At 37.0% G+C, this 17,965-nt stretch overlaps 1 protein-coding gene across 1 annotated transcript in view; it reads right to left on the bottom strand.

The window, feature by feature from the left end:
- Positions 1–17,965, bottom strand: part of LOC132258089 (protein dead ringer) — a 60,301-nt gene that overhangs the window by 18,748 nt on the left and 23,588 nt on the right. Inside the window, exon 6 of the mRNA XM_059755197.1 lies at positions 4,925–4,997. Coding sequence (XP_059611180.1) covers positions 4,925–4,997 — 73 coding nt within the window. The remainder of the gene's footprint in view (positions 1–4,924; positions 4,998–17,965) is intronic.

Below are 17,965 nucleotides of genomic sequence, written 5' to 3' on the forward strand. Positions count from 1 at the left end.
CAGAATCCTCTCGTACATCTGGGTGTCTGTCCCATTGATCATATTAAATATACTTTTTCGTGACCACTCATTTTTATATGCCTCACATTCGTGACATTCACCAGAAAGTGATAATTCAAGTGGAAAATTTATAAAATACCATCAATTTCCACAGCACAGAAAGAGTTTACATTTACACGCTTCTTCAAATACATTCTCAAGTCACTCTTTCAATTTTGATCCATGCTGAAATCTATGATAGTCACGGAAAATGCAAAAGAGCAGTTAATGACCTCCTAAAACTTGTTCATTTTTCGATTATGTGACATTTAATACTGATATTAAAATGCAAGAATATCTCAGAAGAAAATTTATTTAGAACTTCCTCCGCGACATCATTTTGATATTATCCCAACTCCGGATACAATTCACATCAAAATGTTATTAAAATCATGCACCACATCCTCATCATTTATATTAATTTCTTTAATTTCCTGACATCTTCCCCGTCTCTTCCACTCAATGTGTTCACTATGTGCGCGAAATACATGAGAATTTAGTTAGTTCATCTGAATTCTTTTGCATTTAAAATTAGTTCAAGAGACAGTAAACATTCAGATGCACATTGACAATATGAATGACATTAATAAGAGAATTAATTTATTACACCTAGTGCAAAATTGAGATGACACACTGCAAGCTTAGAGGCAGAATCCTTCGCACTCCCTCAGCCACAGTGACATGAAAATGTAACACAATTTCGTAGATGTGCAATAATGCTAAATTGCAATTCAGCGCGTACGCGGGGAATGAGAAGGCATTAACAGTCTTCTTATGCATATTTGCAGTTTATTTAATCTTTCGGAATAAATTGTGTTTGGTGTGAGATTTCTGAGGAAAAACAATTAAATGTCGACCATTAAAAAAATCGGCACCCTTTTGATCTTAAAATAATATTTTCATGTTGGTGCTTCTCTCACACAGCCGCTCTCTCGTGTCCCTTTTTCTTGTGGCTCCCCATTCAATGAGGAGAATACTTAAGATGTACTCATACTCCTATTTAGTACATTTTAAAACCCCATCTATTTCTTTCTCACTCTCGGGATGCTCCATCACTCACCTCCTCCTCCTCCCACAGCTCTCACATGTGAATATAGCGTATTCCTTCATGTTTTCTGTTTATATGCAAATGCTACGATGTAATTTATGGTTTGTGAATCTTCCTTTTACATTTTTCCTCCTCAATCACCATCAGACTTGCACGCCTGATCGTCACCATTGGACGAAGCGTGAAGTCACTATAAAAATGACCAATTGAATTCTCAGAATTATGCAATGATCCTCTGCATATGCTCTAAAAATCATATTAACGTTCGAGGAAAATTATGCCTTTTTTCCCTCTTTTCCCCCATTCAACTTCTCACATAACATTTTCACTCTCTTTGCCGTTTTTGGGCTCCCGCCGAGTAAATTGGTTACATTTTATGTGCCATAATTGTCAAATAAATGAACTAATTTTAGAGAAATTATGATGGCAACCTTATCGCGCCGCGAGAGTGACTTAGAGGCGAGAGCGAAAGAGACCCTGAGTGTTTGCTTTTTGGCTTATGTTGCCAATTTCATCATTAATTCAAGCTGACACGAAAAACATTGCAATTTACAACCATTAAGTGCATAATCGTAAAGATTGCAAATAGTTCCTGGCACACCAGCAATTTTCCCGGAATACAGATAAAGTGTCTCTTTCTGTAGGCACTATAGAGTGTTAATGCTATTCTTCATGCAAATGCGGAAATTTTGATGCTCTTTCTGCCTCTTGCACGTAACTGACATTTCCCGAGTTCTTTTTATCAAAATTCTAGAGAAATTGCAGAGAACAGTGCAATATATTGTGAACTCTCTTTTCCACGCACTTAATGGATTTTTAAGTTATATTTTATCAATGGCGTTAAATGAGGGTGTCAAGACATATGTATACAGTATACGTAATGTGAAATAATTCGGACTCGCTGAGTATTACTTTTTTTTTATTTATCTCTGAATTGAATATTTTTATTTTTAATGCCCCACTTCTTCTATTTTAAACAACGCGTATAATAAATGATAATTCACTTGGTCTCACGCTGAGAAAACTCATAGTCAATTTGGGAGATCGATTAATCACACCATAACGCGCCTTCTGATCACACAGATTGATAGTGAATTTCTCCACATCTCGTCCCATTATTCACAACACACTTTACAGACTATTATTGAGGCATAAATATTTGGTGCATTTTCGCAAAGAGAAGACTCTCTCAAGGATTCTCGCCTTTTATGCGCCAAACAAATTATTCACAATAATAACGATATTAGAAAATTACATGCGTCAATAGAAATGCTGTTAATAATGAAGTGAAATATTTGCTATATTTCAAAGAAAGACACATTCATATTACAACTATACACTTGCCATTCTCTTTCCCCTTTCGAGGCGTATAAAAAATTATTACACATTGGATGATTGTGGAAAATAGCATGAATGTTAACACACAACATTGTTGCAACAAAAGACGATAATTTATTCATGCTCGTACGTGTCCAGAACGCATTTGAGATTCCAATGATCCCCAACGAAATACGTCGCCAAAGTTGTCCAATAAGTTTCATGCCATTTTATTCTTGTTTGATTGACTTTGAGTAGTAAAACCAACACAATAACACTGTGTTTGCATTCTTGTATTTCAATCTATTAAGCGTGAGGTTTGAGATGAAGAAAATCATCAAGATTGTTTAATTAAAATCATACAATCAATGAAGTAAGACTTTGCAAAATGCTTCAATCAATGAAAATCCAATGAAGGAAGCAATTTGAAATAATTTTGCCTTGATATGCATGAGTTGCTAACAATAAAACTTATGTAGAATTACACTAAAGCCGCTTTGGTAAAGCGAAACAGCGAGCAACATTGAAAGAGATCTATCAAACGAACAATTAAATGTAGTTTTGAGAAATGGTGGGGATAACAAGAAAAATAATCGGCGTTTTCCTTTGAAAATCTCCTCAGTCGTAGTTTGATATGACGCTTTTCCTCATTCATCTTCTCTTTCGTCGTTTTTCCCTCAGATAGCAATAAGAGTTTCTCAATTTGAACCTTTAAAAATCACCCAGTTGCGTCCAGCTGCCCACTTTTTCCTCCTCCTTACCTCGCTCTAACCGCCACTTTTTATTGAGACAAACAACCCAAAATGTTGGAATTACACGACTTTGAAGAATTTAATACCAAATTATTCACGAGGATGCCACTATAGGGAATTAATTGAAATCAAACAATCATTAATCACGGATTTCTCATCACATCCAGTCTCACATTTCCTCAACCCCCCAGCGTTGCGAGTTGTACACAGTGTGAGAATAAAATAAGAGAGGAGTCAAACGAGATGCTCAAACGACGTGATAAAACTCACTGAGATGAATTTTCGCCTGGTCATGCATCATCCACCAAGTGGAGGGAATTCGTTGAGTTATTTGTAATAATGTCAATCAAGATGATTTTCCACTCCTTGCTTAATCTGCTCATCGAGTTGCACTGCAACTTCTTCCACCCAGAACCCAAAAATTTCCACACAAGAGGGATGTAATGTGAAAGAATGGGGTTGAAAGTCGACTCAGCAACTCTACGCGGTGAAAACAGCATTTCAATTTAAATGTAAATGTTTTGGGAAGATTTGAAATTAAATAATTTCAAATTCCTCAATTCTTCTTTCAATTAATCAAGCAACATTTTACATATAAAATATAAATCTTTAGTTAATTATTGATTTGGCAAAATTTTTGAAGAATTTATACCGCGAGGTTCATCACCCAAAATTTGCTTCATAAAAAACATCTACTGCAATTAATCACCAATGAATAAACTATGAAGGAGGGGAAAAATGCATCAAAAGTTTCTCAAGAATATATTCTTCTCTATGTTGAGGCAAAAAGTCAAAAAGCAGAATTTTATATTTTCAGATTTATATTCTTTCTTCTGTGTTTTATGCCTCTCGTTCAGTGGAAAAATTAATCAAATCCAAATGAATGAAATGAAGACGCGAAAAAAGCACATATGCTTCATCAGAGGTTGAAAAAAAATCCTCGCAATACAATCAAAAGGACTATAATCGATTTTGATACTCCCCGACATCAATAAATCATTTGCTGAAGGATTTTATAGCTTTTCTGGTGGGCCGCAATGTTAAAACGCGGGAGAATCCAAATGTATTCTCTCGCTCTCTCATTGGGATTGTAAACAAAAAAGTTCGAATTGTGAGTGAGACAGAGAGGAAGAGGTTAATGAAAATACCGCACACAGAAAAAAATACACCAACATTTCTCAGAAGAACAATTAAATGATCAGCGTTAATACGATTTTCGGGATATTTGGATCGAGAAGAAAAGACTGCATAATATGCAAGACCAATCAACTATTTCTTAACTAGCACCTTCACAATATAATCTCTTGAATGAATCCATCGATATTCCTTTAAATGCCAATTTATGGAGCTTTTTTCCATCTCCGCAATCAAATTACAATTTTTATGAATCCAATTTCAAGGTTTCCCTTCCTCATCATTTCCTCTTCGATTTATACACTCATCACGGTGCTAAACTGTGTGAAAGAACATTAACAAAACATAGCCCTAACCAACCTCTTCCTCTTTCAGCAATTTTATATGACTCTGCACTGCCAAAGATCCCATGTGAATAATTCAATATTTATTAAACTCATTCTTCGGCAGACTCTTTAAATATCATTTTAATATTAAATGGTGGTCAAGTGAACAAAAGTCCATACAAGGTGTAAATTGCAATTGATGAAAGCCCCTCCCCGCTAAGAATTGAACCACAAAACTCCCCGATAAATTAGCTTTGTGGTTGATTCCCACAAATTCACAGTAGTTGCAAAATTAAATGAAGACTCACCTCGTTTCTGCATGAATGAAAAGAGATCATCCAGGAATACTTTTCTCTTGGGATCGTCATTGATCTCGTATAGCTGCAAAGAGAGAAAAGAAAAGAGATAATTGAGGAAACTTTAATAACTTGGGCACTGGGCAAAAAATACTATCATTACAAAAAAATGTGTGATTCACAATCGATGGAAAAATTTCTACCGAGCCAACACACAAAAAAATCATATTATATGCGAAATGAATTATAGCCACTAGTCCCAATTTAAATAATGATTGGCATCCACACATCGCATCACCATCATCGTCATCATTTAAGGGTTGCGTGTTCAATTATCTCTGCAGCTTGAACCACACACTGGCCCAGAACCAATACCATCCGGGGAGAGTCTCCCTTTTTTCCTCACCCAAACACATCAGACACTTTTCTGCTGGTGGCGATTTTTATTGTTCCCTCATTTGCAATTGACTCTCGATATACTCAATATAATGCCTCGCGTATCGTCTTTGCATCTCTCTGTCTCCTCAACCGCCAAGGCGCGCGGGGCCCATCGTGAAAAATGTTTAATAACATTTTTTTTTCTCTCTTCACCTCCAACCAAAAACCACCAAAAATGTTGCGGCCTCTTGTGTACTCGCAGGAGGCATATAACAATAAAAATGAGCGCCAGGGGAGGAGAGCAAATATACAAATTGATGTTTTAACTTAACCCAAATCGACCTCCCTCGACTTCCCATTGACATTATGAAAGGATAGAGTATCACATGAGGTCTCTCTTATAGCATCTCTTGACCTCTTTTGACTTGTGCCTTAACAATCAAAAGACGGCGCACGGATTTTTAATAAATTTCCAACTCTGTCACAAATTATCATACAAATCTCATGCAAATACTGGTTGACGCCAATGTTAATGAGATATTATCCAGGTATTTCCCAGTAATTGAAACTTAGAAACATTTCCTACAATTAATTGCTATTCCCAGACATTTTCAAAATATTCCATTTGCAAGCAATTTCCCCTTTCCATGCATGTACATATATCCAAATTACAATCTAATAGCGAAGTTTCATCATCAACCTTTCAAGTCCGGAGTCCTAATTATTCAGTCAGTGAACATCACAGCATTTTACTCTGGCTTCCACACAATCTGCCCGTCAAATATGCCTTCTGCGGTGTGTGTGTGTTGTACATGAATAATCGCGAGATTTGAGAGCTTCAAGAAATCACCCATCATCGATAGAATGTCCAGAAAAAAAGATCTTTTATTCGTGAGGCATAACCAGTGAGGTATTAAATATCTCTCCCTGTTCGGCGATATTGCGTGATTTGGGGAACCGAATTACACATTTTTTACGCTCATTTCCCTTTCTGATACTTTGTGTACCACCGCATCTTCATCAAATGCCTCTTCGCTCCATGTTCTCTTCCTTTCAATATATCTTTTAGTACACGTGCATTATTTTTATATGGGACTTTTTCTCCTTGGGTATAGCTTTAAACTGCCATGACTGGGACTGATTGTCCCGATACCTTTTATTATAATTTATTCCCCCTTTTCTGTATTTGTACACATACACTTTTATCTCTCAAATTGCTCGAAAAATTTTAATTTGTGGCTGAAGGCAAATTTTCTTGAGTGTTTTTACATATTAGTCCCAGGTACGCAAAGCAGGAATGCGCCACGATATAACTTCAGTGGTGTGCTTGGAACCATTCTCCATATAATGATGAATATTGAGCACGATGAAAAAGTATGGTATAAATATTATTGGTTCAGTAAAATAATAATCATTATAATATCAATGCTATTGAGAGCTTCTGGTGTTTTTCTGCCATTGTGTGTGGTTCGCCTGATTGAAGGAATATAACAGTCAAAAGAATAAGTTGCATGCATCTCAGCGGTGCAATTTTCTCAAATAATAATCTTTCATATAAAACACTTTTAGAATTTCCTCTCTCTCTCACTCCATCTTATCCCATTATCTAACAATGAAATTGTTCTTGCATTTTCTTCACTCCATCTTTTGCGATTCCAGAGACAATTATGCCATTTGCAGGGCAAAAAATCATGCAAACTCTGGTGAAAATATCATATAAGCATATTTTTGCTCAATTTGGCAATGACTATTGTGACAGGAGAGTCACACATTTTGATAAATGACCCATATCAAGAGGTGTGTACAATTGTCATTTCTCCACCTTGTGTTATTTTTATGCTGTTGAAAAGGCGATAGTAAATAAAATAAATAGCAATAGAAGCACCTCAAAATGCCCGTATCATAAAAGTATAAAATGCACACATTTAATACACCGCACCTGAAAAATTTCATTAACAGCCCCATAGCAATAACATGGCAATTTATACTGACAATATTTTAATGTGGCATTGTCCATTAAAATGAGTTTAGGCTAGAAGAGAGGCATTCATTTTGAAAGAGAAGAAATTAAAATTTTTCGCAGAAATAGGTTACCACAAAATGAATAATTTATCTCCTCTATTAACCCACAAAACATTTCACTGAAAAGAATTGTGCGGAAGGTGATAGATAAAAAAAAAAGAGGTGAGAGTATACAATATTGCTCTCATCTTGCGATGAAATGAGAAGAGGAGAAATATTTGTGACAAAAAAAAATATGTTTAGGAGATTGAGTGAAGATATTCATATTAAAGTAGTTTGATCTCAAGTGTGGAAACACACGGAATAAATGCTGCACGGGTCCATCGGCAAGGCATCAGCACGTGTATCAAGTCAACAATCCATTGTTAAGCCCATTGTGAGTGGCTCAACAAAGACCCATTTGAGACCCCGATCAGCAAGCTCAACACAGGGGTTTCTCGTTTCTCCCATTGTTGACTGCCGATGAAAAAGTGTAGAAATTTCCCAATATTATGGCTTGGTATATCGGCAGAAAGCTACAAACAAGGGCTGGTCCTCCCTTTGTGCGCCTTGTTACGGCAATAATCTGCTGATTGTCCCCTTCTCCATCGTCTCAGCCGAGTTAATTTATTCATTTTCACAATAATCATCTGGACATGATAGAAATTAATAATAACACTCCCTAGCACTTCTCACCCTCCCCATTCACCGATTTCAGGGCCAGACATGCCAAACAATAGGAATGTTCAGGCCCTCATCGAATGAGTGTTAAAAATGTTATGCACTTCAACACCCCTTGATAATATAATTAGGTTGTTCTCTTGCTTGTGGTCTCTCTATTTTTTCACCACAATTTTTCTACAGATTGATAGTATGATGGCTTAGAAAGTAGGGAGACTCTTGACAAAATATTTTCACCCCTGAATTAATCGCATTGCATGGGAATTTCTTTGTAGTCAACCATCAATATTTTCTCCTCCAGTGACTCTTTGGGGAGATATTTCATTATTTTTCCACACTAATGTCCTAATTTCACACACTTTCTTCCCATTCCGATTGAAGATTCATTTATCTATGGTGAGCGCCTAATCCGACAAAGAGGCCAGTCTTGTGAGAAATATCTGGGCCATCACGAAGGATATACACAGCACACAATCACACAAAGAAGGAAGAGATAAGACATGGAGTCTGTGATATAATTTCCCCGAAGAGATAAACGATACCATTGCGGATAAGTGATTTTCCGCTGTGATGCTGAATTTGAGGCACAACGGCTTCATTCCAATTCATCTTGGGTCTGAGGATTTTCATGATTTCATTACAGAAATCAAACCCAAACAGTTTTAATTGCTCTCTTAGGCCTTAATGTTAACAGAGGATTATATGCCTAATGCGATATGGTTCATTTTTTCCTCAAACAACCAGACAAGCTGTGATAGAAAGGAAAAAAACTGTTGAGATATAACCCTATGAGAAAGTACCACCATTTGTTATTCAACAGAATCACAGCTTCACAAAACATACCGACACAGTCGGCAATCTCACCAACTCACGGATGGATTAATAAAAGTGAGTGAGAACTCAGAATTAATTGGAGCATCATTAATTACTAATGAGAGATGAAGTTGAGGAAATATTGCCTCAAACAAGCAGTTAATTTTATCGACTTAGCGAGTCTCTGTGGAATAATTATCGCGTTCCATTTCATAGATTGTGTATAACAATTTTATACCAAAATAGATTTTAGAGACTTCATATCGAATCAATACAACAGCATTCTTCACAGCCTCCACTTTTTTTTTTATTCAAAATCTCTTACACTTCCCTCTTGAATCTCTCCCACTCCTTCATGGCTCTCTGCATTATGAAAATTACCAAGAATAAACGTGGTGCAATTAACAAGAAAAATCACTCTAGAAAAATTTATGTGCCGATAAATTCCTAAAGCTCATTATTAACCAATAAATTTACCAACATCTCCAATAATAATTTCTAATATTTTTCCTTCTTTACCAACACACTTCTGTAGTTTAAACTCTAAACATTTCACGTATTATATACATAATTTCTCAAAGATATTCGCTCACTCGAGACTTGCCTTTTCTCCCGTATACAAAGTATAATATTTAAAATTAGGCGAGTAGTGAGAAATATTAATTTATAGAAAGAAAAAAAAACCTCTCATAATGATGAAATTCTCTCCTCCATGGATTGATTAGTTAGTGGAGGAGAGATGCTCATCATCGACCCGTTGCCACGTGAGGGAATAAAAAGTATTTATAATTTATATTATAATTTAGCTGCACACATATCTTCTCCGCTTTTGAATTGCTTCAATTGCCATATGAGCACGAGGTGTGTTTGATGTAGAAAGAAATTCGTATATACATCTCTTCAACCTGCGATCGCGTACACCTTAACAGATTGAGTAAGAAAGAGATTCATTTATCATAAAGAGTTGAGACGATTAAAATCTAGAAAACACGTTAACATTCATGCCTCACGATTAATTACACTCGACCAACTCATATTATCAAGTGATTGCTATTGTGTACTATGGATACATTTGCTGGAAACTTATGCCTTTCCTACACACAAAATATTCACATCTCACTGAATAAATTGGCGGCGTGAAATTACAATTTACCTCCCATTCTCTATGACCATTCTCTGCCTTTACTATTTCAATTTTATGTGTCTTTAATTGCTTGCCCAACAATCACCCTATCAAGACAGCACACTCTCCTTATCGAGACACGAGGACACACTCTATCGATAAAAGGAGTGGATGGCGAGAAGTACCGCAAATGAGTAGCTTCGGAGAGATAAAGACTAATCAAGGCATATCCATAAGCTTGAGTGTGAGTGAAGAAATGAGGAAAGAATCTCTGAAAGCGATTAAAACCCCCTACTCAAGCGATAATTTCTTTTGAACCTTTAAAACGTATAGGTCAGGTCTTTGATTGATGGAGTTACAAGTTTATTTATTATGATTATTTATCCACATACATCCAGTGAGACGGACAACACTGTATAAAAGTTTATACAGACGCCTTTTTACGCACCACGAGATTATTATTATTATTTAACTGTATCAAAAGAAGAGGGCAAAAGATCCATTTTCATCGTATCGATCAAGTTCACAAGAGCCAAAGCAATCAAAACGTGCAATTAATTAAATTTTTTCTACCACCGCCAACAATACTCTTTCACTCAAATCACCAAACACATCTCTCACAATCCATGAGAGTTCATGCATAAAAAAGAGCCTCATCAATTCACTGCGATGATTAGCCACGAGGTGCCTTACATCAATTAATAATGGGAGTTTGAAAGAATAATTTGAGATGATTATTGGATTCAATCAAAAGGCAAATATTTCACTATATTCGCGATAGAAGAGTGTGAATAAATGTAAAAAAAAAAATACATATATAAACTCCAGAGATATTTATCCATCTTCAATCTTCCCACCTCTGATGCTGACTTCGAAGAACACCTTTTGTGTATCGTTGGTTGGTGGAATTTGCGGCAAAAGCCTCAAAGATCAAAAACAACGGGCAATATTTTGATTTACATTTCGTCATTTCAGCAAACAGCCCTTCACCCTCCGCCCTTCAATAATAAAATGACCCTCGCGATGCGTTCCTCCATTCCCTCCATGCTGATGATCATGTGTGATGCAGTTTTTATTCTTCACCGCCAACACAGACGCAACCGTCTGGCCCCATCCATCCCCAATGCACGCGGGCAAAAGGTGGAAAATGGCTTAAGAAGAAGAAATTTCTGATGCACACACATTGATTGATTTGAATTTGACACGCCTATCATAAAGTATTGTGCACCATCAAGTCGAGAGAAGGTGGCTAAGCTGGCCGGATAGTCGCAACCCGCGCAAATTATTCGCGCAGTTCGAATTGCAGGTTACCCACCGTTCAAGTCTCCATCGCGGCGTCCATCAAAACACGATCATAAATAATTCACAAACATATCTTCTCTGACCCGGTATAAAAGATGATTTTGAAATGTCTTCCCTGGATTTTCATCAACACAAATTCAAATAAAATACATGTTCGCAATGGAAGATTTCCCAAAATGTATCAGATAGTCAAAAGTAACAGCAAGCAAGCCTTCTCGAGGTTGTTGCTCAAGTGTGTTGCTGTCTTTACATCCTCCCCTGAGAGCTAATGAGGTATTGGTAAAAGGCAGTGTGACAATGGGTAGGAAATAAAAGGTATATTATTGAGATAAAGTGCAGAGTAATATTGCTTAATATTGGAGGTCATTTAGAAAAAGCTGTCTCAATATGCAAATGATATGCAAACATTCATTCATTTTCGATTCAAGAACATCACAATACAAACGAAACATTATTCTTCTCTCAACTGATTGTTGGATCTCATGTAAGAAGGACCTGAATATGAGAAGAATATTTTACTATTTAAATGAATTTCGTTGTCATAGTTGTTTGTAATGAAGAATCCTGTTCCCACGATAAAATTCTGACCACAGTGGGTGATGAATCGCATTGGGAGAAGTGAAAGCCTCAGAAAAGTTAGTGGCTTGGAGATATGATTCTTGTGAGCAGTGAAAACCGTTAAAATACGATAATATCGAGTGCTAATCGCCGCAGACAAAGTGGCCTAATCACGAGATATAGAAGATTCGAGAGACACAGAAGCCAGAGGAAATCTCTGGCAAAAGTCATTGAGTCAGTCACACACAGACCTTCAGCACGCAATGGTCAAGCACGAGACTGCGAACTGGCATAGACACAATCATCAAGCATTTCCGTAGACTGTGTGTAGAAGAGAGGCAAGCAAGTTGATGCCCAAAGAAGTGTGTTTACTTTGATTTAATTATGTCCATAATTTGAGGATCAAGCGACCCACCAAACAGCTACTGTAGGCTGCGATCTTCAGAACAACCATCATTGACTCAGCACTTTATCCCCAGCCAGATCCACTTGTGCCCATCTCACACCACACACTCCTATCTGCCTCGCACAATTGAGAAGCATCACCCCAGCATAAATTAAATTATAAGCCACAGTTGGTTATAAATCAGTTCATCGAGAGCTTCGGTGACTCGACATCTTTTCCCATCCATTCACAATCGCGCGCCTTCCATCCCGCGAAGCCACTCGTGAGACGCACATGCACAATAAAATATAATATTGGGTGTATGATATTTTCTCTCAAAACACCACCTCTCAATTGGATGCCAGTGAAGAATGAATGCTTGTTTGTCGTGTGATTGAATTGTTAATCAATTTTATTAGAGTGCCACCAAGAGTGGAACAGACATTGAGGGGTTTGCAACTGACTGAATGCATGTCATGAAACCACAAATACATATTGAATTGGTGACAATTTCAAGGAATTACTTAATCTTCTTTGCGGCCACAGAGGGTCAGAAAGATATTAGAGAATAATATCCGTGTTTATTGCATTCCGATACAAGGGAAAATGACACTAAAAGCCACAATCCTCCAAATGGACCCTTAATAGATTGAATTGATTTCAATTCATAACAACAAAAACTGGGATTTTCCTCTCCAAATAGATTTACACACGCTCCAAAGGATATAATCAGATAGAGATTTATCTCATGGACTTTTCTCTCACTCTCTGTCTCTCCTTATCGAATGCGCTAGTGAGTCTATCCTTTGGATTCCCTTTCAGTATTTTCACCAATCTGCCCTTCTCCACTATTTACACCACCATCAAGTGTTGAGCAAAGGCAGAAAAAAGGAGCGCGTGTGGCGGCGGAAATCGCTTTTAGCGTCTCCATACACAAAATAATAATTTAGCCCAATGCTGGAAGGCGAGAGCCTGCAAACGTCTGCGAGACTTAAGGATGTATTTACGCAACAGGTAGTGGTTTCTATCGCTGCGCCCGAGAGCACAATCCACAGAAATACTGAGAATTGCCAATGAATGGGTGAGACAGAAAGGATAAATAGGAAGCGCCTCAAAAGGACTCTCTGGCACCTTTCACGATTCTCTTCTTTTAATGTTCGCCCCTTGTGTGCCTTTTATATTAAATCCAGACCCTCTCGGAGCCAGGATAACAATTAGGAGTGGATTTCATGTCGCCACAATTATTTATTTGATACTTTTGTCAGACTTTTCAGTCAAATTGCAAGAGTTCTGCTGATATACAAAAGACATTTTGCTGTAGTCTGAATCAAAATTACGTTTCTCTCGTCAAAAACCACAATGAATTTTTCTTTTCACTCTCGCGGGACAATTGTTTATAATCCAGATTTATTTGATGGTATAAAAAAGACTCAAAAAGTGTAGTTTTGCATTGAATCATTCTCCCCACAAAAGGCCCTTCTTTCATGATTACTCCTCCACATGGATTATATTCATTAATAAATATTTCATCGCTTTTTCGACACTCCATTTGATTGACTCGACGCAGGTTTCATGTGAAAGAAATTGGATGTTCTCTTTGATGATCCTCCCCGCAACAAAGAGCCTTTAAGTTCTGTGGTTTTATAGCTTTTTTCACAATATGCTGTAAGTCACTTTTTTCCCCAACGACTTGCACACGACTTCTTTTCATCCTGCCTTTGACAAATTGTGTATATCTCTCCCATTTTAATCAATCTCACCTTCCCAGCACAAGAGGAGGTGATAATTATTCTCGCTAACAGCACAACAGTTGATGTCTTACATATCATTTATTAAATCAATCTTTCCTCCTGCCCATCCGCCGTGTGTTCACGAGAATTGCTATTTACTGACAAATTTTTTTCAGGTAAATTGCATCGATTTTTATCATCTCCCGATGAGTGTGTGTCTTCGTCTCTCCTCACTTCTGTGCCGAGATGTTTCTCGGAAAAATCATTCACACCTGCATTGAGGTAGGCACGTAGACGAAGAAACCATGGACAAAAGTGTATTCTGTTCAATTGCAGCAACTATGAACATACAAGGTGTGTTCGAGATTTGCTGCTACTCAAAAATACACGTATTTTTCCAATAACACACTTTTGTCTCTCGGACTTTGCTACTCCAAGAAATGAAGGGTGCCAGATTCCAATTTTGCAAATGCACTAGAAGAGTCACATTCGGCTTTGGACACATCGTGTAATGTTATTTCACAACATTTCTCAACTACATTTAGCCAATATAACCGCATATATTGAATAAAGTTTTAACACAAACTATTGACGCAGAATATTTGCTCTCTCAAACAATCAATCAACTTTCCAGCAAAACTCGCCTGTTATTGTTATCGGATCAACTAAATAAATATTGGATTGGCTATCAATTACCAATAATCGTACTCCTCTAATACAGCAATTGTACTGCCTTGGGCTATTGTGGAAAATATTTTCAAATTAGTCACACTCTCAGTGCGCGCTCATCTTCGCGTTTTTATTATTTATTGTCCGCAAATGCTCTCGCTGAATTATCATGTAAACCCACCCACTAAAATATCACTGCCATATTTGGGGGCAAATGAGAAAGTTTTATTTGTCACAGGAGAACCATCAGTCAACTGTTTGGCGAAAAAGGAAGATGGCTCAAAAACGTGAGACTTTCCAACACTTTTCAACTCTTTTCACGCGCATCTCTCAAAAGCATATTCTTTTTTCAACACATCATATTTCTCTCTTTCTCCAATAAATCCTCCATCATTATATTTTATGTGTTACTCATCAACTAATTGACGATTCCACACCACCCAAGGTATGTGTGTATTTGCTTTTTTAATCATTTCTCCATTTGTCGGAAATTGAAGGTAGAAATGTACAAGTAATTTTACCTCTTGAATTTGATTATCAACCGGCAGCATAATGAACCGTTGGAAATTGCGAAAAGTGTGATTAATTGTAGACTTCAACGTTGATAATTTCCTCCCAATATCAGTGCACAAAAACTCCTCTGCAGCCACAAAGATTATATAGTTTTCACTGGGTACGAAATATCAGTGCTCTGCACATAGCAGAAATTGCTTCTTGTATGCAGAATGGAGCGGAAATTGTCTGAACGGTGGAGAGAAAACAAAACACATCCGATAAATTCCTCACAACTGTTGATAATACACTGAAATATCACTGGGACAAAATACCCAAAAATCTATTTTGGAAATTTTTCTCACCAACACACACGTCTGCCCCCTTTTGAGTCACACCACCAACTCGTAGATATTAACATAGTTGAGGAAGGCCTCCCATCCTTCTTCATCCTTCAAACAATCCCATTAGTTTGCATCGCTCTGACGCCGAAGAGTGACTGAGAGGGGCATTGCAGATGACAAGGAGAGGAATATATAGACATTTTACCACACATACGCAGCATTTCCACAGAAATTGGGTAGAAAATGCATTTTACATGGCATAATTTATGAGAGTCAAAATTATATTGAAACTACAGACTCACGCACACATTGCCACACTTTTTTTTCTTATAGGTCTCACTCGCCCTTCCCTTCGAATGAGACATAATTTTTGCCCCCTGCACGCACTATCAGCCAATGCCTACACAAACTGCACTGTGTGTCTCATTAACACTGCAAACCAAAGACACAAGTCGTGAAACAAAAAAAATATTCATTTACAAAATTATGGTTAAACAATGATTTTACTTAATAGGGCAATTTTGAGGGAAAAAAAATCATGCCTGGCCGTGCTTTTCAGTTAATCTCAATGCGTTATGAATGACACAATCTGCGCTCATGCTTTCAATGTCAAAGGAAAATGTGCATAGACATGTGGAAGGAAGACATAATAGTCAAAATAATCATATTTTTCCACTTATGTACACTTTTCAGCCATAACTGCCACCGTGAAAAGCATTTTTCAAACACCACCAAACCGTCCCATTAATGATCATGAATATCACTTGATGGGACAACATAAATGAATTTGTCCATGCTCACAAGGCATTTCCTCCAGCACCCAAAGCTGAGCAATAAAGCGTGAGAGACAGAGATGGAGAATATAGACACAAATGTGGCTTGTAAATAATTTTTTTGAATAAATAATTTAGATAAGAAAAGATGAAAATGTGTGCGGGTAGTTGCATGAGGTCGGCCGTAAAAAAAGATGAGAAATGGTGTATTATTCTTGGTTTTATCAAAAAAAAAAAACATAATACACCACACAGCCATGATTTTTAATTAATTCCTGTTCTTGAAAAAATAAACGATTTATATACTTTGGAACAATGTTTGAGATTTCTGGTAAAACCGGAGGGACAAATTTCCCAGGAAGTTCAATTGAGAATTGTTTTAACCTTGTGACAAGAAAGAAATACAAGTATAAGGAATGTGGGACAAAAGGACGGAACATCCCAAAATCGTCTTCATGAGCCTTCATGCGAAGTGTGCAATAAATCATTGAGGATTTACTTATCCCCCCTCGGTGACCATATGAAAACATAAATGCAAGAAAAAGTATATTTTTAATAAGTTCGTCCCTTGAAAAGCTCATGTGAGATAAATTTTCCGTTCTCCGTGTGCACATTTTAGCAGAAAGAAGACCTTTTCGCCATACCACACATAATGGTAAATATCCACCAATGGTGTTGTGCACAATTTAATCCACAATTCTCAGTAACGAGCCCAAAAGAAGCATCAGGGCCGTATCGGAAAGATGCAAAAAGTCTTCTGGTACATATATCAATACTGAGAAATGTTATTATACTGGGCGATGTGAAAGAGAAAAAGGAGGGCCGCAGAGGAGGAAGGCACACATTTTTCAATGAAAGAGACAGACAGCCCAGTGAGATCTAGGAAAGAGTAGAAATTCCCGTATGCAATATTATATGGTGTGCACATGCATATATGAAAATGCATAATTTTATAGTGAATTCTCGGAAAAAAGTCTCATTCTTTCTCCACCACACCGACAAACACTCACTGGCAGCCGACCATTCTCTCGTACTCTCGGCATTTAAGGTATAAAAGTGAACAAAGGTAATATTTCCCTTTTACTCGATGCATCCAATTTGCAATCAGGTAAACAGGCATGCACAGTGTTGAATAATTTTATGCAGCACACCTTAGGAAGTTGGCCAAAATGATAGTCATTCACGTTGGGAATAAGCAATGCCATTAATTTATCATTTCACCACTTATTCATGTCTCTCAATCAATCAACGGGGCACAATGTGATTTACAGAGTACAATGAAATTACTCTTTATTGCTAATTAATCACACCTTTTCACTGTGCCTCATCCACTGACAAATTTCCTTGGCTATAAAATTCTCCTCACTGAGAAATAAATTGCGTTTTGTTGAGGAAATTCACCCACGCCCAATCATTATTGCACGATTTTGTGTGTTGAAATATGTTGAAAGTGAATAAGAATTTGTGTAAAATTGTTATGTTCCAATGTTTTATTGGGGAGAATAAAAAATATTTGATAAAATACTCAATGCTCAATACAGTGAGTGAATCAGAGATAAGCACAGTCGATTCCTGTGACCTAATAAGACCAATAAAAAATGGACTAGAAATTACCAAAAAAAAAAACCAATATAACAATGCTGATTGGACACAGAATGAGGAAAATGTTGATTGCAAAATTTCTCTCCATTTGAATTCACAACAGCTGAGCGATACTACAGCAAAATCCATGAGAATCACGCAAAAACCTACCCAACATCCACATGAATTGAGAGATTTATGGGCGAAATCAACGAAAAAGTGA

This window comes from Phlebotomus argentipes, unplaced genomic scaffold (genome assembly GCF_947086385.1).
Source record: "Phlebotomus argentipes unplaced genomic scaffold, Phlebotomus argentipes genome assembly scaffold_4, whole genome shotgun sequence".
NCBI lineage: Eukaryota > Metazoa > Arthropoda > Insecta > Diptera > Psychodidae > Phlebotomus > Phlebotomus argentipes.